The 17,916-nt window shown below is 51.4% G+C and overlaps 1 protein-coding gene across 12 annotated transcripts in view; it reads right to left on the bottom strand.

Annotated features, from left to right (window-relative positions):
- The window catches only part of Snph (syntaphilin), a 49,330-nt gene that overhangs the window by 21,181 nt on the left and 10,233 nt on the right, over window positions 1-17,916 (bottom strand). For 4 of the 12 annotated variants that reach the window (XM_057780767.1, XM_057780771.1, XM_057780772.1 and 1 more), the window contains exons 1-2: window positions 17,201-17,357; window positions 16,893-16,999 (exon numbers count right to left, since the gene is read on the bottom strand). Coding sequence is in view for 1 of the 12 variants with exons in the window: in XM_057780766.1 (XP_057636749.1) it covers window positions 16,893-16,999 (107 nt within the window). In the remaining 11 variants the exon portion in view is untranslated. Of the gene's footprint in view, window positions 1-16,892; window positions 17,358-17,916 lie in introns of those variants that run through there. The other 8 variants (XM_057780774.1, XM_057780776.1, XM_057780768.1 and 5 more) reach the window with 5 other exon arrangements.

Raw genomic sequence — 17,916 nt, 5'->3', positions numbered from 1 at the left:
CTAATTCTTCCTGTGTGTGCATACGTATGTGTAATGGACACATATGTCATGTGGGTTTGTACACGTTTGCACACATGTATGTGTGGAGACAAAGGTTTCTTCTTCAATCATCCTCTACCTTGTTTTTTGAGACAGGATCTCTCACTGGCCTTAGAACACACAGTGAGGCTATGCAGGCTGGCCAAGGAGTTCTAGGGATGCAGCTGCCTTTGTCTACCTAGCACTGGGACTGCAGACCACACCACTGCACTCGCTTCTTCCACTGGTGCTGGGGCCATGGGCTCAGCTTGCATAACACTCATTTTACTGACTGAGCCATTTCCCCAGATCTTTCAATTCAAAACCTTAATGTGCAAAGTTAGAACAATGTGTCCTTGAGAGGTTCCGGAAGCATTGTATGTGTGTGTGTGTGTGTGTGTGTGTACATGCAAGTGTGCTCATGTGCACACATGTGTGCACAGGACATGCACACATGTGGTCAACCTTAGGTGACAATCCTTAGGAGCCATTTAGCTTGTTTTCTGAGACATGTCTCTCTCACTGGGACTCGGGGCTCACAGGTTAGGTTAGGCCAGCCACTGTTTCCAGCTCCCCAGAACTAGGATGATAAATGTGTGTCACCATGCACGGCTTTTTACACAGGGCTCAAACTCATGCTTCCACAGCGAGCACTTTAATGGCTGAGCGATCTCCCAGTCTAGCTTCTTTCAAACAACTCTCTCTCTCTCTCCCTCCCTCCCTCCCTCCCTCCCTCCCTCTCTCTCTGCCTGCCTTGGTTCTAGAAAAAAAAAAGCCAATAACTGTCGAGCCAACAATGGCACTTCAGTCTTCACCATTCACCAATGCCATTGGGAGTAAGACAGCATGCCAAGAGTCACATTCCCGAAAGCACACCTTTCTAGCTTTCCTTGGAAGTCTGTTTCCCTGAGGCTTTCCTTCTGTTTTACTACTTATAGCGACCCCACTGCTCCAGCCATCTCACGATGCTCTATCTTGCTTCAGAAGAGCACACCGGCCTTCCTTCCCTGCTCAGCATAGAACCTGACACCCGTCAGAGCGGCCAGTACCCATCCACAGACTCAGCCACCACTGTCTGACACAGCAATCCCCTTATCCCCTGCAATCTCATAGTGAGAAGGGTCCCTTCATAACAGAGACTGGACTGTGGCCCCCCCTCCAGTCAATCCCTCCCGTCTTGGGTCAGAACCCAAGCCCTCACTCTGGCAGATCTAAAGTTCTTTACATCCTTTTCTTCCCACCATTTGCTGTCTTTGACCTCTGCTACTGCTCCCCTCACCCACTCACCTTCTCAGACATTCCCACCTCAGGGCCTTTGCACGTGTCAATTCTCCTGCCTGGAATGATCCTCTCCCGCACCTCTGTTCAGCATCTTCTCATTCACTCAGGTCTTTGTTCCAAGGGTATCTTTGCGGTGCACCTCATTTAATATGATACAGGCTCGCACCTCCCAGCACCCCCCTCTCTCCTCTTACACTTCAATGTTCTCTATCATCCTTAGCAACCACTTATGTATTTATGCACTTATCTGTCTATCACCTTTGTAAGTACCAGGGAAGTAAAGACGTATGCCCACTTTGTTATTGACTGTGTTCTTAGACTTGTACCTACGACCTGCCCAGTCTCCGATGCAGACTTGCTGAGGGATAGGTGAGTCTGCACTTGGTTGGGGTGATATGAGCTTCTTAGCAGTGGAGACAGCTGGGGGTGCTTTGCCCACCCAATCACAGTCCCTTTCTCGCACAGTGCACTGGGTAGTGGGCATCTTTCCTTCTCGGCTGATTCTACTCCTTGGCAGAGACCTGAGCACAGAACTAACAGCTGGATCTTGGGGACAAGAATGAGAGCAGCATCTTTATAACAGAGCCGGTGTTCACTCACAAGGAGTGCATGCCCTGTAAGCATTTTCTCGGTTCCCCTCCCACCCTCTGCGGTATAGGAATTGTCTGGAACTCAGAACTCACCCCGGCTGCTCCTGCAATTTCCTTCTCTGCTCGTGTGGAATTCAATCATGTCTAGCAGCAATCCCAAAGCCTGACAGCAGCTCTCAGAGAAAGATCAACACCTAACGATTATGCATGCTCTTCATTATTCATGGATTTTATATTTGTAAAGTCATCCATTTGCTGATATTTGTAGTCTCAGAATTAATACTCTCAACTCTTCTGCAGTCATTTCACAGACAGGCACGGGTAACAGAAAGTTCCTAGATGCCCACGTTCTCAGTGGACCACAAGGCATCTTCTTGATGTTTTGTAAAAGGATTTATCTTATGTGAGTGTTTTGCCTGCAAGGATGTCTGCTCACCATGTGCACGGAGGCCAGAAGATGGCATTGGATCTCCTGGAACTACAGGGGATGGCCGTGAGCTGTGGGTGCTGGGAACTGAACCTGGTGGTCTGGAATAGCAGCCAGGGCTCTTAACTCCTGAGCCATCTCTCCCACCAAGGTAGCTTGTTGGCCGATCTCTTCTACTGTAAGCATAGGACCTAGTTGAGGTCTACACATAGCCATATTTTCAACAGTTTTGCTTGTGATTTCATGGTTGAAATGATTGCCCCAAGCCTCATGCTAAAACACTATCTGGTGTTTCTCTGCACAGGAAGGCTCTCTCACTGAGAAATACACTGGTCAGAAATACTTCCCTGGGGCATGAGCCATAGTGCTCTTGGCTGTATGTCCATGGATGTGAACCAACATATATTAAATATGATATAAACAGAAACGCATGCGAGGTAAGGCTATGTGTGGCTGAAAATGTGACAGGGGCCTGTAGAAACCCAACCCTGTGATGCCTTTAGTGGCTCAGTACTGGGCAGCTTAGAGTTTGCTATATCTTCGTAAAATACAATAGCATGGGTCCGACAATCAGTTTATTAGATGGGTCTAGCTGAAGTTCCTATGTTCCAGGATTGGTACAAAACGATGCCCTTAGCACCAACACCAGCAGGTTCCTTGTAGCACAAGAGTTTGGACGGTACATCACATTCTATGGGATTCACTCTCAGTCCAGGGTAGCCGTGGGCCCTCAGGCCAGTCCCTCTCAGCGTCAGTTTCCACAAATGTACCTGAGGTGAAACCACGGTCACGACAATGAAGGGCAGTGCCTGCACAGAAGCCCTTAGCACACAGAGCACGTCACAGCTGGGGTAGGACTTCCAGCAGGTGGCCAGATAGCCTTTGGAGACTATGTATTTGCCCTGAGCAAGCACGAAGGCCAAACAGAACCAAACCTTCCATCTCTCCTCCTGGGCTCTGCCATGCACTGGCTCTTGCAGTGGCTGTCTACTGAGAGTCTATGTCTTGAGGGTCAATCGGAGGTGTTCCAGATATTGGCACTCACAGCAGGCACAGCCTACACTGCAAGCAGTGTTCTGGCTGTCCAGAAACTCACTATGTAGACCAGTCCAGGCTGGCCTTGAACTCAAGAGATCCTCCTGCCTCTGCCTCCTGAGTGCTGGGATAAAAGGCATGTGTCACCACCACCAGGCTAGCATGGAGTATTTTTGTGAGAGGGGGGTGTTGGTATTGCTTCTGCATGGCTCTAACCATAGTATATATACAACTTCGCATCTTTTAAAATTTTAACATGGTTTAAGAATTGTCCATATGGCGCGGTCTTTATGAAACGTGTTTTGTGGGGGCTGGGGAAGTGACTCAGCGGGGAAAGTACTTGTTGTGCCAGTGTGCAGAGCTGTTGGAATCTCCAGAGCCCCTGCAAATGCGTATCTGCAACCCCAGTGCTCTGGGCGAGAAGGGAGCGGAGGCAGGAGAATCCTGGCAAGCGTAGCTGCAGCGAGGGTGAGGACTGACCCCCAAGGCTGTCCTCTGCCCCCCACACAAGTGCTGGGCCACAGCTGCTTCTATACCCACACACGTGAACATGCGTCACACACCTGCACCCACGTGAACAAAGACACGTGCACACACACAAGCACACACGCACAGTGTTTTATGGCCGCATAATCTTCCATCACTGGTCCTTGATGGTTACCTTTCCCCTTCTCCTGAACACTAGCACGTTCTCGTTACCAAAGCCAGGGCAATAATGGCTATCTTTGTCCATAGTTATGGGTCTACATTTAGTGTCATTTCCTCAGGGTGGATTCCTGGGCGGATTCCAGGATCAACAAGTCTGAATGTTCCGCCAAACTGCTTTCTTGAAGGATAGGTTGCCAGCTTACTCCTCCCACCCATAACATCTGCACAATGGATAGATTTTCTATGTGGCAAAGCCACTGGACTTGACCAAAGTCTTACAGGGCAAATTCAAGCTCAAACACAAGAGTCAGTCATATAAATTTGTTCTCTATTTTCCCTTGTAGCCAGTGTTTTCACATCCGTGTGGCAAGAGGAAAAATTATGGCCAAGTTAAAAGTTGACCTCTAAAGGCAAACCTGCCACCGTGGTCTCCCCACTCTCAGCCACAGCACTTCCTGGCGTCCCAGGACTTACTGAGCACCTGTGTCTGATGTGTCTTGGCTTCCTATGCCAATAGCTCAAAGTATCAAGGCACAGGCTGGAGAGGGGCTTGGCACACAAGTGATTGTTCCTGCAGGAGTCAGAAGACCCCAGCATCCTGAGATTCCCCAAAGAGCAACTCTGGGCTCCAGGAAGGGGACTCTTGGAATTCCCTCTCTTCTCCTAGGGGTAGAATCTGGGGCATCTACCTCTGCCTATGGCCACACATCTCTGGCCTCTTGATGCACTGGTATCTCTGCCTACAAAGTGAAGGTTACACTCCTTGCCTCTCAGAGCTGTTGTGACATCCTAGCCTCACCTCCATGCCTACTTTCCAACCACCCTGAGTTCACGTGGAGTCATAGCTTTGCCCATGCAGTGCCCTCTAAAAGGCTCTCGGGAGCCTGTCAAGCCTGTTCGTCTGCTCAGGTCATCCAGGCAGGGAGGCCTGTGGATGGCTCCACAGTAGGTCAGATTCATAGCTCCGACTGTGGCTCCTTAGAGTACAGCCCCACCTGTGGCCGGCTTCTGAGCCTAGACAATGCCACAGGGATGTGGAAGAGCATCCGCAGGAGGGTGCCGCTGCTACCGTCAAGAGAGCCAGACCACAGCAGAGAAAGCTGTCATACACTGTTCTGAACCACCTAGGCCCAAGCCAAGCTCTGCAGACCCTTCTGAATGAGCACAGGGCCCTCATCTGCTTCCCGCCCAGCAACCTTAGGATAGCAATGGTGAAGACACACATCCCTCATCCCCGGGTGGAGAAGGATAGCTGGAGAGCTCAGTCCCTGCCTCTCATCCACAGCAAGGCTCTACTGTCCCCATCTCAGAGAGAAAGGAGGCAGAAAAGTCACCAGACTCTCCTACAGTCTCCAGGGACAGCTCTGGCCTTCTTTCTTGAAAAGTCAGTCACAAATGGACTCTGACTAAGTTTCCATAGGGTCCCTGTTTGCACAGCGAGGCTCCAAGGACCTGCGCTCTGCAGATATGTCCAGGTGCTGATCTGTGCTGACTATCAGGTGGGTCCAACTTGCATCCCTGAGCTGCACCAGGCCCAGGATAGAGATGAAGATGGGTGGGTGACTGTAGTCACCTGTGGCTGTACACGTAGACACTTAGGTCAATGCTGGATGTCTTCCTCCATCACCTGTCTATCTTACTTTTTGAGACGGAGTCTCTAATTGAACCTGGAGCTGGCTGTTTTGCCAAAGCTTGCTGGCTGGTGAGAGTCCCCAGGCCCCACCTGTCTCTGCTTGCCAATGCTGGAGCTACAGAGGTGCACAACTCCCCCTGGATTTTACACGGTTTCTAGGGATCTTACCTCAGATTCTCATGATTTCTCAGGAGGCACCCTGCCCACTCATCCATGTCCTCAGTGCCCCAAAGGATCATCCATTCATATATACAACATGACTCAAAATAATGATTTTGAATGAGCAAGGCCAGGCCCTCCGGAATGTACACTTAGGATTACATTTGTGGAAACTTCTGGAAACACTAGGGATGGGAAGCAGGTAAGCGGTTGCACAGGCAGAGAGGTTGAGACCAGAGAGCAACACGTTACTAGGGGCAAGAGGAAACTTCTGGGGATGAGGCAGGTGGTCATTGTCTTAATTATGAGGTGGTTCGCAAAAATGACCTTTGTGCTGTAAACACACGCAGCTCTCTGTTTACTGGCCTTACTTGAGCTAGGAGGGGGAGAGGGTGGGAGAGATGGGGGAGGAACAGTGGCGGGCAGGAGGAGACTTAGGAAGCACACACACAACACACGTGTACACTCACTGAGGATGAAGCTGCCACGTGGCCTCTGGGGTAGCCCGGAAACCCTGCCAGCCAAATATTTCTCCTGACAGAGATGCCAAGGCTGCTTGACATTTATTTACTCAGCAATTCCTCTGAGTACTTCCCGTGTGCCATACTCATGCCAGGCATAGTATTTCCTAGGGTTACTCTTACCCCAGGAAATCCATCCGAACACCCCTTCCCAAATCTAATGGAAACAGACATGCGCCCTAACTGCCTCATCGAGTTTTCTACCTAGGCTCCATCGAAGCTCTTCTTGGTAGGGAGTTTATACCTCTTGGAAGAAAATCCTCAATAGCGCATGACTGTTACAGAATTCTGCCTTCTTTCATGGCTAAACAGACATTCGGGCTGAACCCCAATGACTTCTAATAATCAACCAATGGGAATCAAGTCTTCACAGAATCACAGAAGTTCAGAGCAGGAGAGGACCTGAGGGTCCCCAAGTCCACCATCCGGAGTGATTGTCTCTGAAGGACTGCTTCTCAGAGTGACCTTTTCTCTAAGTGACCATCGTGTGCTACAGGCACCTGGCCTATTTAAACCCCTGTGGTGAGGAGCAAGCTTGCTAGCCAAGTGAAGAGACATGAGAAAACAAGACTGACAAACTTTCCCCTGGAATTTATCGTGCATCTACTACGGGCTGAACCCTGGAGTAGCACAAATGGAGTTTCCAATCTAGTTTAATTTCGCTCCGATTTTGCTCCTCAGAGGCTAAATTTAATTACATTGACCAGTTATCAATGAGGTAACAAGGCCAGACAAATTGAGTGCTTTTTCACAGTAAAGGATAAAGGGTTGACAGCGATTTCCATGGCTGTCCGCTCTGAGTGAGGAGTGAAAGGACCAACACAGCCTCAACCTGAGCCCTCCTCTCAATGTGACGGCTCATCTTTGGGACCCTTATAATACCCTCCACCTGTCGGTCCTAAGGAACCCAGAGGCCATTGTCCCCTCAGTATTGGAGCTCCACAAAGGAACACCTTTTCTTGGAGGTAGCAAAGGGCCATCCCACTTCTGACCATGCAGAACCTGGCATAATGGCAAAGGGCCTGGGTTCAAAGGAGGAGCTGTGGGGTTCTAAGGAGGAGTTGTAGGGTTTTAAGGAGGAGCTGCTTGGCTTGGAGGAGGATTCCTAAAAGAGCATTTGGACTGGGCTTTGAACACAAGCCCATATCAGTAGTTACAGGAAGAAAGTTACATAGAGAGGAACCAGGTGACTAACATAATAGCAGTGGGAAGGAGGGGCACAGGGGAGACGGCTGATCTGGAAAAGATCAAGCCCAGGTTCACTTGGGGACTTTTCTGGAGTCACACACCAAGGGTCCTTCCTTAGCTCTTAGCTCACCCTGGTCATGCTCCTACTTTGAAGACCCTGGGTGAGAGCGGAGGAATGAGGAATGGATGTGCAGAAGTCTCCTCTGAGAACAGAGTGAGGGAGAGAACCAGTAAAAGAGGGGAGAACTGAGGTTGGACTGAGGAGTTTGGAGATGCAGCTTCCACGTGGTAGCGTGGGACCCAGGACCAGCTGGTTAAATTCCTTGTAACTTAGCATCCCTTTGGAGAACAATGCTGTCCCTGGTGGGCTCTCAGGACAGGGCTGGAAGGTCCCACATACCTGGGCCTGTGTGGATAGTAGTGTTCTTTGTCACTTGGGGGCTTTGAGGAGGGGGAGGGGCTAAGGTACAGGGAAGGGAGATGACCAGAGGCAGCTCTGGGGGGCTACCTGCTACACACATAGGCTCTCAGGAGAGTGTCCCATCTGCTCTCTGGAACGAACAATTGTCCTTCTTTGGTAGCTGGGAACCTGGCTAAGGGTGGGGTCACACGGTGTTTTTCAAGTTCCAGGCTAACAGTCAGCAGACCTGGAAGGATGCTAGACCCACCTCTGAAGCCAGCGCGCACCCTGAACAGCGAGAAGCTCAGAGGAGCCAGAGCCACCTCAGAGGATGGATCTGAGGCTCCTCTCCACAGGCTCAGGACCCCAAAGATGAAGGAGATGACCTCTGTCACATGTCTGTGTCTCACTGTAGAGGTGATGTTCAACCAGCCTCTCTCACACTTAGCTCAGTGTCTAAAGTCTGTCACTTCCGAAAGGGAAGGTAGGTGTGTGTGTGTGTGTGTGTGTGTGTGTGTGTGTGAGAGAGAGAGAGAGAGAGAGAGAGAGAGAGAGAGAATACAGCACAAGGAAGAGAGGGGTGTGAGGGAATGAGGAATGGCATCAAGCTGGTTTCCTGTGCGACTTTGGGACAGACCTAGCATCTCCTGCGCCTCCACTTGCAGAGGGAGCAGGGCTGTGCCCTTGGCCCCAAGCTGGGGATCATCAGCTTTACTGTCCTTGTCCTCTTCTTTCCCTCAACTCGTACTCTGCCAGAATTCTGGGTCTTCCTCCTCCAGAAAGCCTTCCTGGACATACCATCTTTTGGGACTGTGAGTGGTGCTGACTGCTTATGTCACCGTGCCCTGTTCTGGAATTCCAGACCCTCTGCACCGTGGGATGAGTCATGCACAGCTGCCACTCACTGCCATGCCATCTCTGGAGCGCCCCTAGGACATCCTGGCCTCTGCGGGCAGCCCTGATGCCAGAAGCTAGCTCTGAAGATACATTATATTTTTTCCTGTAGATTTCTTTTATTTTTAGTAATGTGGAGCTGTGTGCAGAGAGGTCAGATGTGTTGGAACCCCTGGAGACAGATACAGGCAGTTGTGAGCCTCCAGATGTGGGTGCTAGGAACCGAACTCTCAAATAGCAGCAACGCTCCTAACTGCTGAGTCTTCACCCCAGCTCCAAATGCGCCATATGGTTATTGCTAGATGAACATGCTCTGGTCTATGTGAGGATTTGCCTCCCTAGATGGCTCTTAGAAAGTGCTAGGTGAGGGCTTGCCTTCAGTGCTGTGCAGGCTGCCTCCTGTGGCTGGGTTTTGAATATCTGCAGAGGATCTCTTTGCCCCTGCAGAGTGCTCGTCTGTCTCTACAGTGTAGGAAGCCAGGAGGTCCGAGTCCTGATCCTGTCACTATGGGTATAAAACCTTGGGCCAGCTCTTCTCTCTAGGAGTCCCAGTTTTCTAAACCATGACAACGTGTTCACCCATGAAGTAGAGGCACTTGGTGATCATGTGGTCATCCAACGAATCGTTGTCCAGGGGTAGAGGGAGAACACAGCCTCTTTGCCCAAAGTGTGCAGGTTCTGTTGCATAACAGGGAACAAATTGCTTCCCCACTCAGAGCCTCCGTGCTTTCCACTATAAAGTATTGATAACCTATAAGGGGCCTCATTCGGTGTTTTGGGGGAGATGGGTCCTGAAAACTGGGTCTGGATATGGTCTGCTAAACACAAAAGCACCTCCGACCCATGCTCCGGGCCCTTGGAAAGCTTGGCTGCGTCCTTTTCTTCCAGCCAACCCATACTCTGTCTTTTTTCTGGGTCTGCCAAATCTTCCAGGGCAACTGTAACACGGCTACTTCACTGAGTGGCAGACATGGTAGGGATGCCATGCAGATTCCATGTGCTTTAAAACTTGCCTCCTTGTGGCCAGTACCCAATACTCAAAAGGCAGAGCCCAGTGATGGCTGTTAGTAGGATTTCTGTGTGCCAGGCCCTACATACCATCTGGCCATTCATCTTTAGCCAGGCTAGAAAGCTCCTCCTGGGCAGGGAGCACACCTTGGACCTGAGACAGACACTCGATAGAATGGATGTAAAGGAGTAGCTGTGCCTTGCCTCCCCTGGCGCGTTCAGAACAGAGCCTTATCAGATTAAGTTGCTTGATGAATATTTGATTAACTGGGGCCACAAGTGCAAACTGCCATCAGTGGCTTTCTTCTGAATCCACGCTTGTGGGGTTCTTCCTGCTAATTCTAAGTTCCTCAGAGGCCCTTCTTCTAGAGCCCTCTAGGCTTCCCCTACAACCAGAGCCCACTTTCTCTGAGTGCCATGTGACAGGGCAGCAGGCAGACTGCCTACTTGCTGGTCAGGTCATATTCCACTGAAGCAGAGGACAGCAGGACCTCAGCTTCCAAAGATAGAAACTGCTCATCAGGGGCCTGTTCTCACATCTCAAAGTTGAAAGGACCCCAAACTCAGCACAAGACACCTGAAGACCAAGTTCTCAGCACAAAGGAGATTTATTTGCCCCAGAGGAACAGAGGGCAGGGAATGAAAGATGGGGACAGAGGATGAGGGAGAAGGGGGAGGGAATAAGGGACAAGGGGAAGGGATATTTGCCCCAGAGGGACAAAGGACTACCTCTGGATACAAAGGAGACAGACATGGCCATCGGTAAATGACAGTTTAAAGAGAGAACGGAAAACCCTGTATTAGAATGAGTTGCTTAGTTTTGATTGGGCATGTTAATTGTGTGGCCAAAAGGGGATTTTTGATTGCTGGACTTCAATACTTTGATAGGAGGACCTTGGCAGTCAGCCTCAGGAGGAAGTGACCAAATAAGGGAATAGACCTTGGTAGCGAGCTTTAGGATGTAATCTAAAGGGTTTTAGCAAGGGAGAAGGAATGGGAGAAGGTCAAGTCCTGCCAGCCATGTTTGCCATGCTCGGGCCTGATAGAGCCCATTGAAAAGCGGTTGTATCAGGCATCATAGGCCATTCAATGCGACCCGCTACTAAGGCTGCCAACCAAGGTTTTGGAGCCGCCATGGTAGAAAGCTTGGCTAGGGCCAGTTTCAAGTGGGCACAGAGGTGCTGCAGGTCTCAGACCCAAGGCAGTCAGGCAGGGCTGCTGCTGAACTTGAGGGGCATAACTAGGGCTTTAGAAATTGGAGGGGGCAGCAAGCAGGCAGGCAGAACCAAAAGTACAAGCTGCCAAAGCAAGGCAAACTCCCAGCCTCGCAGAAGGGGCCTACCCTCGCCTGCACCTGCCAAACTGTTTTCATGCTCCATAGACCAGCCAGCAACTTCTAAGCACTGAGGGCCTCACACTGAAAATCTACACCAGAGGTTACCAATGACCTAACACAAACCTAGCTCAATATGTGCATTGGGAATATTGCGCCACGGGTTCCATTTTTAAAGCCGAGCATCGTCATAACAGTTACCCAGGCTTCTGTCGCACAGATCAGCAGATCTGAGAAGACTGGGCTGGCATTCTTGCAGTCCAGAGTGGCAGAGCAGGGTAGCAACTGCCTCTCTCCAGAGAGCACGTGGAGCTCCTACAGCCCAGCCTGTCCGCTTTGCCTTCACAGGGAACTGCAAGGGAGGTTCCCTGCTCCTGTTTCTATTTCTGTGAATAAACCTCCTAATGACCTCAGCAAACAGAGAACACTATTGCCATTTCACAGAAGAGGGAAACAGACAGGGGTGGGGGAATTAAGATTAAAATCCAAGCAGCCTGACTCTAGCCAAAAACACAAGGAGTTGGAAAAACAAACAAACAAAAAAAGTCTGGGCAAACTAAGTCAAATATGGGCAGTGAGTTAGAGCTTTTAAATGTATCATTATGGGGGCCAGAGAGATGATTCAGTGGTTAAGAGCATTGGTTGCTTTTGCAAAGGACCCAGGTTTGATTCTCTGAACCCACATGGTGGCTCACGACCATCTGTAACTCCAGTTTCAGAGGATCTAATGCCCTCTTCTGGCTTCTGTGGACCCTGGGCATTCACATGGTGCACACAGGCAGGCAACACACACATACAAAACTAAAATTATTATCAGATGTATCATCATCATCACCGTCATCATCATTGTCATCATCTGTGGTGTTGGGGAAGGACTCCAGGCACTTGTGCGTGGTGGGCAAGGGCTCTATCTCTGAGCTATGCCCCAGCCTATAGTGAGTGGTTTAGAAAGCCAACACACTCAGTTTGCGTGGTTTCTTTCTGGTATCGAAGCCTGGAGGTATTCGGGGCTCTTCTCTTACGATGTCATAGAGAACAGGACTCCGAGCGTCATCTGCAAGGCCCTGATCTGGCAAAATATAAAGCAGGCCAAGCTATGCCAGACTCCCAAGGGTGCAGACCTCCGTGAACTCACGTCCTTGCTACACAGCCAGCCTGTCCCCATATGACAGCAGGCTCCTGCTGCTCCCGATCCAAACCTGAACACACAGGAATCCATCGATCCATATCTGCAGCATTCTATCTTTCAAGAGGAGGCTTTGAATGGAGCTATTCCCAAACATTATCCCTCTAGCAAATCACGGAGCGTTTGTTCCTGCCTCTCGTTACGTTATCTGGATCTTCCTCAAGTTACAGGTACCTGCTCCCTATCCAACCCCAGCCCCCACAAAATGGACACAGAAGAAAACAGCTGTGATGTCCTTAGCCCACGGGAGCTTGAAGGACCCTCATCCATGCCACCTCTGCCTCCTGCTCTGCAGGCGTGAGAGGCCCGACCTCAGGCCCCCCGCAGTGAGTGGTCAGCAGGGTGCAGAGACGGCCCAGCCTCAATCTTCTCATACTGGCTCTTTCCACTCCCTCCCAGACACTCCTTTAGGGTTGGCTCAGCACCTCAGTTCAGAGGGCCATGCTGGGCATGTGAAAAACACTTCATAAATATCCATCCACTAAGAGATGTAGAGCAGCCTGGAACACAGGCGGCCTCTGCAAGGGCTTTTGGCTCAAGCGTTCCCAGCACTGAGCACCAGATGCCCACCCCTAGGGCCTGGGTGGCCTAAACACAGAATGAGCCCATATGACTCAGAAATGCGTTCCTATGGAATGGTTCTGGCCCCTGCCCTTTTGAGAAACCTCGAGCAACGGCTCCACTTCTCAGGGTAAATGGTTCTCCTTCGTGGATGAGATGTGGAGGAAAAGCTTCGGAAACTTCCGGGTAGTCACGGGCACCAGACAGACTTTGTAACAACATAGAAAAGTCACACTTCTGCCAAGTACGGTGGCACATACCTATAATCCCAGGACTCTGGAGGCAGAGGGTCATGAGTTCAAGGTCAGCTTGAGACCCTGTCTCAAAAATACCAAAAACACACTTAGCAGATCCTGCTTCTAGAGGCCTCTAAGGACAGGAAAGGTCGGGTCCACCTGAGACCATTGTATAGTTCAACTGAACAGTGTCACGAGTGATCATAGGTGGTCCCCCAGACTCTGTAGCTACCTTCTAAGCGGCTGGGGAAAGAACTCACAGGCCTCTAACACTGGGGCTGGGAAGAAGCTTATATTATTATTCCCACATCCAGCAGAGGAAAACACGCCAATGGCATCAGCCCTCTGGGTCTTCCGGATTCACTGGGCGGAAGGACCGACTCCTTACTCTTTCTCTGCCCTCCCAGTAGTAATATGTGCCAGCATGCCCCCTGGACACCATTCACGCCTGCATACTGGGCTTCTCGAAACTCAGGATTGGCTCCGGCTCTTTCTCATAGCCATGCAGCTGGCCCAGAGCCTAGCTAATGAATGATAACACTGAGCCCCGTTCAAAGGGACCGGGAATCCCTCCACTCTATGCTGGAACATGGTCACGGCTAGACTTTTAGGGCCAGCCAATGCATTCAGCCTGTTTGAGCAGTGGGGACATGGACTCTCAGAGGGAGGCTGGCTTATCCAAGGTGACCCAGTCTAAGGCAGGGATCATGCTAAATCACCTCCTTGACTCCCAAGCCAGCGTATCCCCAGCTCTATACTGTCCAGCTCTGGATAACACTCTCAGCCTGTCTGCTGGGCTTCCTCACTGCAAACGGGACATAATAACGTACGGAGTCTCCCTATTAGGATGGTCTGAGGAGGAAATAATTGAAACCTGCTAAAGTCACACACAGGGAGCACTCAGGAAGCACATTTGTCAGGACTGTCATTCAGACCGCTGGCATTCTCCTTGAGAACCGGGAACCCTCCAGCCATCCGCTAAGCAGCCTGGGAAGAGCTCCGCAGCCCTGACTCACACACTCTTCAGTTCAGCCCAGCATGTCCTCTGCAGCAGTCATTCTGGGGAGAGAGGCCTGCTCGGCCCTCATGGTCCTTCATGGCTTTCCTTGCTCTAACTCCATGCCTGTGTGTAACACACACACACACGCATGCACGTCCGCACATACACATGCACACACACATGCAAGGTACACGTGGAGACAGCAGGACCAGTGAAACGGGCGGTGCTTTGAGCTAGATAGACCACCACTCCCTTCTGGCTCATCCCTAATCTCTCGAATTCTCAGCCTTCTTCCTTCCTAACAGATACGATTGATACAAGGACCACCTACAATGCTCTGGCATTCCATACACGATATTAGGAATAATAAATAACCACCATTTTTACTTTTAAAAGTCCTCTCAGCTAGGCAGTGGTGGCACACGCCTTTAATCCCAGCACTGGGGAGGCAGAGGCAGGCAGATCTCAGGGACCACCTAGTGTCTCCTCAGTGTACAGATGCAGATGAACGCACGCTGAAGGGTTAAGCCCAAGGTCACACACTGAGGTGGCAGTGGACTGGCATCTGGTTCCTGGGTCTTCCGACCTTCGACTGCTGTCTTTCTGAGTTTGATTAGTTCTGTGCAGCCCTCTCACCCCAGCAATATCCCGCTAATAACCAGTGCCATCTGGACCCTGACTGCCAACCTCAGGTTCCCAGGCCCACCTGGTCCCTTTGCCCCTAATGAGGATATAGAAATGCAGGTAAAATGTCTGGTAGCCACAGCCGATGGCAATAATGAATATTAGTAATCTCTATGACAACCAACACCTGTGCAATGAGCAGCCTTTGAAAGTCAATTCATTATACCCCCCCCACACAGTTGGTTTGAAAGCCTCATCCTCTCAAATGTATTTAACTCAACACTTATTAAGCACCTACTTTATGCCTTGTCATGGGTCAGAGGCTGGAGACAGAGAAGCAAAGCCCGGGCCTCTGGCAGGAGGAGCTCATGGTCTAGCAGAGAGTTAGGGCAGAAGCAGGTGGATGGGGGTTCATCACACTTTCTTCTGACCTAACTGGTGCTGCAGCAAAAGCTCCGCCCCACCCTGTTGGGCACCTCCTTTATGCTGCTGTCAAAAGGCAAAAGGCATCTATCTGGAATAAACTAAACCTAGACAGGATGGACGGTAGACTGAAAATGACAGCAAGAAGCAGCTAGAGACTAGGAGATGTGGGCAACCACGACTTGGCCCTTGCTTCAGTCTCAGAAGAGATTCCAGGGAAGGCAAGGATTGGTGTGGGATCTGCAAGTCTGGTTCTGGCTCCCTGCCAGCACTCAAGACACAGGTGCTCCTGTTCCCTGAGGGATGACACCCCTGGATGCCAGGGTCCTCCAAGCCCATGGCTGGGTTATATATGCCTGCAGGTGACCCATTATTTGCTAGAACTGTTGCAGCTCTCCGGTCGGCAGTGTTTGCATCTCCTGGTTGCTGCCATTACCAGCCCCTCCCTCCTCCCACCACCCCCTGCAGTGACACCTTCTACTGGGATGTGGAGGAGACTGTAGGGCAAAGAACTACTCTCTCCTAATTTACCTCCAAATTCTGGATCCCTGAGAACCTACTGTGTGTGTCAGTCAAGCCAGCACTGTCTCAAGAGCTTCCACGTGACTCTCATCTTAGGACAACCCTCTAAGGCAAGCATCCTTCTCTCCAGGTTTACAAATGAGGAAGTTTAGGGGAGGATAAGTAACTTGTCAGCACCGCAGGGATGTCCCCCATAGAATCAACTGATGCCTCCAGGCTGTACGGCCCACAAGGTCAACATTTCACTTGAGAAGTCCAGAGTTGAAAGAGATTAACCAAGGGGACCCCAAATATTTCGAGAACCTAAACTTAAATTGTTTTAATGGATGAGTCTCCAGAGTTGCCGAAGCCACGCTCAAGTGGTATACTGAACTGTACGGATCACCTAGCTCAGCTGCACTGAACAGACAAGCAGACACCAACACCCCCAAAATAGTAAGATGGCTACTTGGGGCCAACCAGCAAGTTAGGGCCCAGAACCTCAGGCTCTAGCTCTCCCTTACACCCCTCGATTTGCAGAGACCAGCATTATCTGGGAAACTCCGGCAACCCAACGAGGGCCTACATCCCCAGATGGACAGAGAAGGGCAAGGAAGCGGGCAGCACGTGACCAGCTTTCCCACCCCTGCAGAGTTGAGGCACGGAATGTGGACTTTTAGGCTGGCAGGTGTTGCAAGCCGTCTGGCTCCCCGTTAGGGAGAGGAAAGAGAAAACAGCATAAACCGCGGAAGCTCCAGGGAGACTGAGGCAAATTTCCCACCCTAGGGATCATGGGAAATTTTGCCAGCTCTACTGCGGAGCTCTGATGCTTCTCAGCGGGCAAGAAAGGAAGGAAGCAGTCGTAGACACTTGACCTTGGGGTGGGTGTGCTGTTCCAAAGAGAAGCTCACAGGTTTGCGGAATGCCAAAAGAGGAAAACAAATAGGAAGGGCGAAGGAATTGTTCCCTAAAACCCACTACACGCCAAGGAAGACCTTGGGCGTCTTCCCTACTGAAATCAGCATCCTCTAATTAGTAAATTTCACGTGAGGGAGAGGAGTGCTCAGGAGGATGCAGGGGAATGGAGGGAGGGTAGGAATGAGTCACGATTAATCCCCTCCTCGGCTGGTGCCCCTACCGGATTGCGCCACAGCAAGCGGTCTCAAGTCGCCCCCGGTGGCCACGGAGCCGCACAAGTCCCCTCCCGCTCCGCCGCGGCCTCTCACCTGGGTCCACTCGCCCTCCGCAGTCCCGCCGGCTCGCACGACTCCCGCGCCGCTTGGCGCAGCGCCTCTGCAGTCGCTGCAGCAGCCGCCTGGCGGTGATCAGCAACCTGCGGCGGTAGGGAAGAGAGAGACAGGGGCGGGTGAGCGCGGGTGGCTGCAGCCTGCAAGCTCGGAGGACTCGCTGCCGGCCACGGGCTAGGGCAGCTCCTGTGCTGGGCCGGCGCCCCGCACCCCCGCACTTGCACTCCTGGGTGCGGCGGGCGCGGCTGGGCGGTGGGCCCGGAGGTCCCCGGGGTCCTTGTCATCACCTGCGAAGGCTCCCATGGTTTGGGCTGCCCCAGGAGGGCAGCCGGATTGCTCTCCGGAGCCCCAGCTGGAGGTGGCTAGCCGGGTGCTTGCTAGGGCTGGGGCTGCCGGGAGTGAGAGGTGGAGGGCGGGGGAGGAGAGGTGGATGGAGGGGATGAGCCAGTCGGCAGCTCGCCGGCAGCTGCGTAAGCCTCCCGTCTTCACTTTCCTTCTTAAAGAGATAGTTGGTCTCGCTCTGGAGCCCTGGAGCCAGGACAGTCGCACGCTGGCATAGGGTCCTTTATTAAAACAACTAGCTGTTGCACAGAGCTAGAGGACCGGGAGGGTACAAAGGGTTTCAGTCCGCTGACTTGGCGATGTGAACCTGGGAACGCCCCTTCACCTTCTGGGCCTCAGTGTTCTCACACCAGTCTCCCTCCTTGACACACAGACATCTCACTTGAAGTAGTAATATAATCTAGATACCTTTCGGAACATTTTGGACTCCCGTAAACCAACTTGTGAGTGCCAGAGTTATTTAATGTGAACAGCTCTTGACTTTCTAAATAAGTGGTAATAGGAATCTTAAATACCCGAAGGCACATAAGAAACGTTATCCTTGGCAGTGTTGAAATAGTAAGCTGGGAGAATGGGAAATATAAGTGATAAGCTAAGAGATCGCAACCCAAGATCCTTGTTGTGGGTTTCTCCCCTGCCTTCTGCCAGGCATCACAGGGAC

The sequence above is a fragment of the Chionomys nivalis genome, chromosome 9, assembly GCF_950005125.1.
Source record: "Chionomys nivalis chromosome 9, mChiNiv1.1, whole genome shotgun sequence".
NCBI lineage: Eukaryota > Metazoa > Chordata > Mammalia > Rodentia > Cricetidae > Chionomys > Chionomys nivalis.
Note: the sequence above shows the minus strand (reverse complement) of the source record. Positions and strands in the feature narration are given on the sequence as shown.